The sequence below is a fragment of the Petaurus breviceps genome, unplaced genomic scaffold, assembly GCF_028583685.1.
Source record: "Petaurus breviceps papuanus isolate PSGF00001 unplaced genomic scaffold, PetGlider_PUasm1.0 551, whole genome shotgun sequence".
In the NCBI taxonomy this organism is placed as follows: domain Eukaryota; kingdom Metazoa; phylum Chordata; class Mammalia; order Diprotodontia; family Petauridae; genus Petaurus; species Petaurus breviceps.
The window spans coordinates 24,100,620-24,110,505 of record NW_027186372.1 but is presented as its reverse complement, the minus strand read 5'-3'; the positions used below and the strand labels follow the sequence as shown (position 1 = coordinate 24,110,505).

Sequence of the window (9,886 nt, the reverse complement as noted above, 5' to 3'; positions counted from 1 at the left end):
GAAGGAAGGAAGGAAGGAAGGAAGGAAGGAAGGAAGGAAGGAAGGAAGGAAGGAAGGAAGGAAGGAAGGAAGGAAGGAAGGAAGGAGAAGAAAACTGGAAGTAAGAAAAGAGATGGAAAGAGAGGAGGAAATTAAGAGGTAAAAAAGAAAAAAAAATGGAAAAAAAGAGAGGAAAGAGATGTGAAAAAGAAAAACAAGACCGAAAAGAAAGGAAGGATAAAGAAGAAAAGAAAGAGAAAAAGGAAGGAAAGAGAGAGAGAGAGAGAGAGAGAGAGAGAGAGAGAGAGAGAGAGAGAGAGAGAAAGAAAAAGAAAGGAAGAAGAGAGAGAGAAAGGAAGGAAGAAAGCCGAATGAAAGCTCAGACATCTCACATTCTGGTGAGACGTCTCTTCGGTACCAAAGCAAAATAAAAACAAAAAAAGAGGTAGGGGGGAAAAGTGCCCGAATTGGACCCTTCGGAAAAGCTATCATTTTGCCCACCGCCGAACAGCGAGATAAACTACGCCGGAGGGAAAGGGGAGAGGAGAGAAAGCCACGGATGCTGGAGCAAAAGCCTCTACCTACCTCTGAGCGGCTGTGTTTGCATCCAGGACCCCGGCTCCCTGCATCCACGTCCGCACAGCGTTCATTCCACTGCCTAGCGGTTCTTCCTTCATACTGCTTCCACTCCTTTGGATGCTTTCCTGGATCCCAAACATGAAAACAACCTTTTTTGGGGGAAAATTTCCTCTCCCGTCAGGAAAAAAAAAATTTAAGGGGGAGGGGAAGGGGAAAAAAAGAAAGAAAATCGCCAGCCAGAGATTTTTTTTTTGAGAAGATGAACTCACACCGGATCAAAGCGAGTTGAAAGCAAATTTTAAATAAAAAAAAAAACCAGAAATTAAAAAAAAAAAAAGGAAAAATTCCAATGAAAAGGCAAAGACAAAAAAAAAAAAACCACCGAGTTGTACGTTTGATTGTTGGGGGGTTGCTGTTGGGTCGGTTGATTTTGGTTAGGAGTGAATTTTTTGGTTTTTTGATTTGTTTGTTTTTTGTTTTGTTTTGTTTTGTTTTGTAGTGATCACAAGACGGTGGAGCACTTGAGGGGCTGGAGTTTCCTTTTGTAGAGGTACCCTTCACTTGAAGAAGCAGGCAAAAAAAACCCCTCTGATGGCAGTTTAAGAAACAATAGGCTGAACTGGAGCTGCTGCAGGCTTGGCTACATCAAGTGTCATTTTCCACAGACAACAGGCAAGTTTTTTTCTCTCTCTCTTTTCTTTTTTTTTCCTCTCCTCTCCCAACCAAAGATCTTTCTCTCCTTTCAAAGCGTGTGGATGAGGAGGACGCCGGTTGCTAGAGACAGCGAGAGACACCAGAAAAAGAGAGAAAGAAGGATAGAGAAAGGGGGAGGGAAGAAGAGAGAGGGAGAAAGACAGAGAGGGAGAGAGGGAGAGAAAAGAAAGGAGAGAAAGAAAGAGAGAGAGAGAGAAAGAGAGAGAGGGGTGGACCCTGGTGGATGGAGATTCTGTTTTTTCCTTGCTAAAATAGAAGTGATTTGCAGTCTTTCCCTATGGAATCCAGTTTGACTCTCCCCAGAGCTAAACACAAGCACACTAACCCCAATGGGGAGGAGGCGTGGTTCCAGCTTCTCAGCACCGCCTCGCTATTTGCATAGCGTCATCCTTCCGCCCAGTCACAGCCAATCGCAGCTCCTGGCTCTGCTTTGACGCCACGCCGGGTACCTCCCCCCTCATTAACATCTCCTCCTCTGGACCTCGGGGGAGATCTGCGAAAGTTGCACCCAAAGTGCCGAGCAAACCGCGCAGGCTGCTAGGCCGGTGACCGCAGGCGGGAGGGGGTGGGGACGAAGGCAGGGCAGCGGGGTGGGGGGTGGAAGGTGGAAGGAGTGGAGTCGGGGGGGCCTACAAGAGGGGGTTCAGGGAGGAGAAGGGGATGGTTAGAACAGCGATTTCTTTGCCACGGAAAAGCCCATCAGGGCCATTAGCTAAAATATGCTTAATATGCACAGTCCCCTTCTCTTCTCGCCCACCCCTCGCGATGTAACGGTGAAGGCTCGCTCGGAGGCGGAGAAACTACATCTCTCTTCGGTGGGTGCTGGTTTGTGCTTTGACGATTCCGGGGGATCGGGTGCAAAGTAAACAGGAGCGTAGAGCGCAAGCCTATCTGCTAGCCTGCCTGCCCTTCCTGAAGTTGACTGTGCGCACCCCTGGTCCCTCTTCCCTCTGCTGTCCCCCCTTTCTTACCCTGGTCCCTTCTCTATTGGGAGTGGGGGGGATGTTTACGTTTGGGGGGATGGAGAAGAGAGACAGGAGGAGGGGGATCTGCGATGGGGCCGGTCTGGGGGTTGGTGGGTCAAAGCTTCCTTTCTCCCCTCTGGCGAAGCTGAATGAAATAAAACGCTACTATTTAAGCAAATTCTGGCAGTGATGAGTGTGGTGTGGTTGGACCCTATGGGGAGCAGCGGAGGCTGCTTCCTTTAAACCCGGTAAAGAATGCCGCCGCCTGCTCTCCAGTCTTACGGTCACGTTTTCGAGCTCTTGGCCCCGGGCGCATTTCACACATCTACACACGCGAGCGCACACACACACACACACACACACACACACTCACTCTTCTGTTGAGCAACCTCCAGCGTTTATGAATCATGAAATGCTAGAGAGTTTATTTCCTTCAGGTCCATTCTCTCACCCTCTCCTCCCACCCCAGTTAACTGTTCTGGAATATAACAAGCACAACAATGATCCCTCATTGTTTGTTTATTTGGTGGATGGATTTCCCCTCCCTCTTTCTTGAAAGAGGAAAATAAACAAACCCACGCCAACTCCTGCTCCTGCCATATGTCAAAAAAGAGTGTGAGGTTCATTGTCTCCTAAATGAGTCTCCTGAATGTGTGGTATGGGACTGGCAAGTAAAATGAGAAAAGTATTAGTGCAGTAAGATGTTTTATTCCCCTGTAATGTTCTTAGTGATTTTTAGCTGTATATAATTTCTAATCTGCCACTCAAATTCTCCCTCACCCTATGCCTCATTGACCCCTGGAGGTGACCCTGAATTTTCAAAGTATGCTATGCCACCAAAGCACAATTTCTGGCAGGTTCCATTAAGCTGGAAAAGCTTCCAGTCGGGCCATGTGGCAAGTGACTAGACGTCTGTTCTCTGATGACCAGCCTAGAAGGCTAGTCACCAATTAAGGATTACTTTTGGTCTCTCTAATTTGAATACAGTCTACTAAATTTAGCTTAGTCACGTTAAAAATCTTTGTTGGTGTAGGTGGTAACCACACTAATGAAATCACAGATTTGGAGGGAAGTATTAAAAGAGTAACTTCGAATGAACAATGAAGGTTACAAGGATTTCATTACTTCTCCAAAAATTATTCCATGCCTTGCTGGCTTCTGCTGAACCAAATGAAGGACCTGAAACCCAAGTTCACTTCCTTTTTCTTATTTCAACCTTTGGTTTGGAAATCCACTGAGGGGAGTGTTTGAAGGTGTACTAACCTCATACTTTAAGGGGCTGTAGTTACTTTAATGTGTATACCCCTTCCACCAATCAAAATCATTTGATAACTTAATAAATGGTGTTTGAGATTCACAGTGGTCCAAGAATTCATCACCCAATGTCCAACCTCATAATAAGCCCATCCAAATTTAACTGTGCTGGTCCTTTCACAATACAAAGTCAGTAACAGTTTGTGCTAAGAGCCTTGCTTGCATGGTTGAACCCGCAATAGCTTGCACTTTTAAGAACCCAGGATTACAAACCATCATGATGAGACATTGGGATAGGACTTTATTAGAGAATTTGTATACTTATTTAGGAGTACTGAGCAATTTTCTCTCTTTTTCTCTCTGTGTCTCTTTTTTCTCCCTTTTCTCTGTCTCTTCCTGTCTCGGTGTCTCTCTTTTCTCTCTCTGTCTGTGTGTGCCTCTCTTTCCCTCTCTATCATCTCCTCTCTCATACCCCACAGGAGTGCCTAAACAAAGCTTGGGAATACTTAGCCAGCTTGAGAGGAGGGGCATATCCTAACCCCCCTCCCCCAATTGTATTACCTAGGCCAGAGTTTTCAGATCCACCTGAGACTGAGGGAAACAGGAAAGTATGGGGAATAATTGCTCCCAGAAGCTGTTTCAATGAGCAGCACCCATTGTCCTGACTTTCAGTTGCTTGTGTGCTTACTACAGGCAAACACTGACCTGGCTCTTGCTACACAGCCCCACAGCTCTAAGCTCTCTGGGCATCCTTTCCTCTCCAGGCTATAGCTATACCAAGTACTGGCTTGGGCATTGTTTTGCTCTCTCAGCAGGAGACTCATAAGAGAATATCCTACAACTTGCTGAGGCTGAATGATTAACACAAGGGGAAAGGAGGAAAGATTCAAAAGTTCCAAGTCCTTGCCAGGTCCCTAGAATAGGCAGCAAGAACAGGACTGAGGCTGAGTCAGACAGCATGCCAAAATCTTGGAAGAAGGGAATTCTTGAAGGAGGCCGTCAGCCAGGAATATCCCCTTTGTTTCTCATTTCAATTCTAGAGATTGAGGATACAAACACAAAACTGCATTTGCCCTCAAGCAGCTTACATTCTGTTAGCTCTTAAGATACCTCCAGCATCCTGGAAGAGAGAAAAAAGTGAGAAGATATAATCTTCACACCCCAGTCCTCTCTCCCCTAGATTATCCATGAAAATTTGAGAGAAAAGCTTGGAGATGATTATTTGTATAATTTAGGCTATAGGGAGCGAAGAATTTTCTTACTAAGCAGAGGGAATTCCTGAAAAAGTACTGTTTCTTTATAGAAATTGTCATGTCTCTATACATCATAGAGGCTTGAGAGTATGTTTTGTTTTATCCAACCAGAGAAGACTTGCCTGCCAAATTTGTTCACAGTTTTGCTTCTGGGTGTCCTTGTGCCTTTAACCAGGATTGCTTCTCACTGTAATAAGTATCCAAAGGAGGGATTAAAGGACAGAAAACTGAAAGTGTCTATATGATAGACTTTAATCAGAAAGACCTTAGAAAAAGTTCTTTTTTTCCTATGAATTTTAACAGGCTATTGAACTACCAACTACGACCTTACTAGTGATGTTTATAATAAATAAGCTTAAAAGTTACTCATTTTACTTTACTTGTGTGGTTGTAATGATAACTTATTTGCATAATGCTTTAAGGTTTACCAACAATTAATTTTCCTCATACACAAACTATCTGTGAGGTATATGATACAAATATTATTATCCCAATTTAACCAATAAAGGAAACTGATATTCTAAGAATTGAAGTGATTTGACACTTTGTAAGTATTTGAGATTTTGAACCTATGTTTCAACCCTATTCCTTCTGACTTCAAGTCCCATATTCTGCTTCAGAGTTCAAATCTTGCTTCTCTGCCACATATTGACTGTGTGACCCTGAGCAAGTCAGAACTTCTCAGTGCTCTACAGACAACTGTCTAAAACTACAAGTTGCAAACACTTTCTGATGTGCTTTAGTAGAATGAATTTCTACTAAATTTCTTCTAAACATTCCCCATAACCATGAAATCAGAGGAGGGAAAAAAGATGTGATACATAATGTTCCAAAAATCTTAGTACATTTTTAAGCTTAATAGGTTAAAATTGCACTAACACTTTTGTAATATCCTGTGTAATGCATGCAAGATGTTATATGGTGGACAAATACATACATATATATACATACATACACATATATATGCCCATACATGCATATGTATATACACACACATATATACCCATACATACATATATGAAATATATAAAAGGAAAAAGAGGGGTGTCAGTTACATAGTATGAGATCTGTGGGTTGACCAAATACTACAATAGTACCCACAGAATGTTAGAAATCCTAGAGAAGGCTTTCAGCATGCTGGATGGATCCTTTAATGAGGATTTATGAGAATACATGGGCAAGAATCACACAGAATGAGAAGGTATAGATAGGTTTCAGTCAGCAGTGATGGGAAGAGCATCCATATAGATGAGGTTACTGATATTTACTGTGTCTACATGAATGTATAACATATGTATACATACAGAATATTTTATGTATGAAAATAGGAAGAGGGAAAGAGGAAAGAGAAAAAGAGCGGAAGAGGGAGAGAGAGAGAGAGAGAGAGACAGAGAGAGAGAGAGAGAGAGAGAGAGAGAGAGAGAGAGAGAGAGAGAGAGAGAGAGAGAGAGAGAGAGAGAGAGAGAGAGAGAGAGAGAGAGAGAGAGAGAGACTGAAGAAGAACAAGAACCCTGGGGAATAAAGAAACCTGAGTAAGTCAGTATGTAGGAAAGGCCTGATCTCTGATCAGCAGTGAGTCTTCCCCTTGGAGTTTCTTCAGAAGTTAGAGGTGAATTAGCACTTCCCCCACAACTGACACATACAATAGCCCAGAACTCTCAAGGGATGACTGAGCAAAGTAGAGCTGAGCTGCGCATAGCTGGCCTGCCCTGTTGAGCTGTGAAAGTATTCCCAAGTTACCAGTACCCTGGAGGAAACTGGTCACCTTCCCTCAGGGAAGCACTATTTTGAAATCTCCATTCTTTACTTCCTTCCAAACTATATACCTTATGTTAAATTGCCTTTATTTCAGGTTCCCATCAAATTGGCCTCTTAGTCACTATCTAAGAAATACCCAACCTAAATAGTAAATAAATAAAGCTAGACAGAAACAAATGAAAACATTCTGCTGAAGGAAAAAAAAATCCCCTTACCTATCTCTTCATGCCCAGCTAAACCAAAAACCTTCTCTTACCCATTTTATTCCCATTGAGATTTCAACAGTGACAGTAAATTCGGTGGTGAATCCTATCCTCTTTTCCTTATTCCAAGGAAGGGTGAATGGGGTGAAATGTAATGTTAGGAGTATGTTTCTGGGGAATAAGAAGGTTTGGGGAAAAAAGGATGGCAAGGGAGATATTTGGGGTGAGGTAAAGACTCACCCTTTCTTGAAGGCTTAAAGAGAAAGGGGGCAGGGGAAAGATGGAAAAGAGAGAGGAGGAAAGCAGAGAGGTCCGGATTTCAGGGACTGAAGAAGAGGAAATGCACAAGACCCAACCCATCAATCTGGAGCTACCCAAAGTCAGTATACAGAGAATACTCAGAAGAGGGAGCAGGAATTCGGCAAACGGGGGCTAGAATCGCCTCGCTTGGCTGCCTCCAGCCTAGAGGAGAGCAGGGAAAGGAGAAAGTGAGGACTATGGCAGGGGAAGGGATCTCAACAGGAGTGAAAAGCAGCCAGTCAACAACCGTAGGACAGTGAGCTGGTCCCTGGAGGGAAGGGGGAGGGGAGTGGCAAGTGGTTCTGGGTGCCACGCTTTTTCTGGGACCCAGGGGGATGCAGGGCAGTTTCACTGGCTGCTTCTCAACTACGAGCAAGATTTCCCTCGGGGCTCTGTGTCAAACGAGTGGTGAACTTGCATCCGACACTAGGCTCCTGGAAGTGCCAGCAGTCCAGAGACCTGAAGGCTCTGGTGACTGGGACCAGGGCTAGGTGCCTACGAAAGCCTAGGATGCGTTCTCGGCGCCTTCCCGAACTTTACCCAGAAGACAGGGAAGCCTTGGTGCGTCTTTCCCAAAGGAAAAGAAGCTCCCACGATAGGACAAATTCAAGCCATCCCTTCTAGCATCCTCTAAGGCACTTTCCTTCCATGTGTCCAAATTCCGAGGGGAATTAAAGGCGAAAAATAGTACCCTCTCCTCCTCTACCCTACCCCCACCAACAGGGGAAATTAATCCGTCACCTGTATGACCCCATAACACCACTGCTGGCCGGGGCTCTCTGCTCCCCAAGGAGAGAGGCCTCGACCTGTCCCGGGGCCCCTCATCCCAGACCATCTTTCCCACCCTGGAGCATTCCACGAAATATTTGGAAGCACACACAATCGTTCACATTCATAATTCATCACGGAGCCACGATTTCAAGAGACTTCAGTCCCAAGAACCCCGCTCCTAATCTCCCTCTCCCAGTCCTTGCCCAAAAGTCTAGGAAATTCAGGGATCCAACGGCCTCCCGTTTTCTGAGCTCAAATCCCAGCCTCAAGAACTTAAAATGAATTCCTCTTCAATGTTTCTTTCTTTCTGATTCCTCCACTTCGACCTTCGACAGTTAGAAGTTCCAACCCAAAAAGTAAAATGTTTTTGTTTGTTTTATAAAGCAGCTGTGTGGACTCTGGCAAGTTATTTTACATCTGGGTGGGCCCCAGTTTCCCCATGTACAAAAGTGAGGGGGTTAGACTAGCTGGCTTCTAAAGTCCCTTCCAGCTTTAACATTCTCTGATTCTAAATCTCCGTCTGATTTTTTTTTTCCCGGTTCTCCCTGAGATTGAGGGTCTGGAGAGAAGGAAGCTGGGGACTCTGACCAAGAGGGAATAATGAGCAGGAATAATGAGTCCAGTTTGGTTGTTGTTGATTTTTTTCCCCATGAAGTGGCTGGCTCCCAAAGGGGCTGAATTTGTTTCGTGACTCTGAAACAAAGTGGCTATCCACAGTCCTTCTCAACTCCCCAGCGCATCCCATGATCTGTAGGAGCGCCTAATCTAATCCCTTTGGATGGGACTTCTCTTATATCTTAGGTAGAAGGGATCTTTGTCCCGATCTGCGTGTTGAAAATCCAAACCCTTCGATCAACCAAAGCTAGCCAAAGCAGAGAGATCTTTCTGGAGGTGCAAAGGTGGCAGGGCAAGGTTTGGGGTATTAAGCATGCTTTTGAAAAGTGCTAACTAACGGTCTTGCAACAGCGCCGCTATTCCTTTGATAGACAAAGAATGAATCGTGGTTTTGAATACGAGGTGGGATAGGGTTATGATACATTTCTAGTCTAGGTGAGCACAGCACCTAGCAGTTCCTATAAGAACCAATCTCCGCGCTGCTTCTCCTCTGCCCCGACCCCCATGCAAGCAACAAACGCGAGCGGGTTACTCTAGTAGGAAAAGTGACTCCCTGGAAGGGTGTGGATAATAAGGGCGTTTACTTGCTCAGGCAGGGTTTTGAGGTTAGAAAGTGAATCGGACCGCTGGTGGCCTCAGCAAGCAGAGACTAAGAGAGTGGTACCGACATAAAAAGTCAGGGCTGGAGGCAGAGGAATGGAGTGGAGGAGAGAGGTGTAACGAAGAAGCAATCCTGTCAGGTAGTAGGAAGAGCGCTAGAAGTGGAATCAGAAGACAGGGTTCGAGTCTTCCTTGGTCCCTTATGAGCCGTGCGACCATCGGTCAGTCACTTTGTCTCTGGAAGCTTCACTTTCTTCAATCTATAAAATGATGAAGTTAATGTCTATTGCCTTCCTCACAGGGCTGCTGTGAGTAAAGGTCTGTGTAAAGCACTTAGTTCAGACAAGACAATATAAAGAAAAGAAGTTATTTTCTAAGACGGTGTCTCACATTTATACATATACACAAATATGGGGGTGTGTGAAAATACAACTGTGTATTTACATCTAGAAAATTTTCCCCCTTCTTCAATTAGTTTCATAGTGGATAATTAGTTTATTTGCTTGAAATAGGCAAAAGAGAATTCTTCTGAGCATTGTATCTAATTTGGGAGAAAGGGACTTTAAGATACTCATATGTATAAAGAACCTCCAGGCCCACATGCTGTCTTCGGGGAGGCGTGTATGTGGTGCTTTCGGAAGGAAGGAAGGAAGGAAGGAAGGAAGGAAGGAAGGAAGGAAGGAAGGAAGGAAGGAAGGAAGGAAGGAAGGAAGGAGAAAAATGAAAAGAAGAGAGAAAAGATGAAAGGGGAAGAAAAGGAAGGGAGCAAGGGAAAATGAGGAAGAGAAAGATGAAAAGAGATAAAGAAGGGGAAAAGATGAAAGAAGGGAGGGAGGGAGAGAGAGAGACGAGAGAGAGAGAGAGAGAGAGAGAGAGAGAGAGAGAGAGAGAGAGA

The 9,886-nt window shown here is 44.6% G+C and overlaps 1 protein-coding gene across 4 annotated transcripts in view; it reads right to left on the bottom strand.

The window, feature by feature from the left end:
- The window catches only part of EBF1 (EBF transcription factor 1), a 461,328-nt gene extending 459,703 nt beyond the window's left edge, over positions 1–1,625 (bottom strand). For all 4 annotated transcript variants that reach the window (XM_069102477.1, XM_069102478.1, XM_069102479.1 and 1 more), the window contains exon 1: positions 565–1,625. In XM_069102477.1, coding sequence (XP_068958578.1) covers positions 565–698 — 134 coding nt within the window. In that variant the 5' untranslated portion in view covers positions 699–1,625. The remainder of the gene's footprint in view (positions 1–564) is intronic.
- Between the last annotated feature and the right edge of the window lie 8,261 nt (positions 1,626–9,886).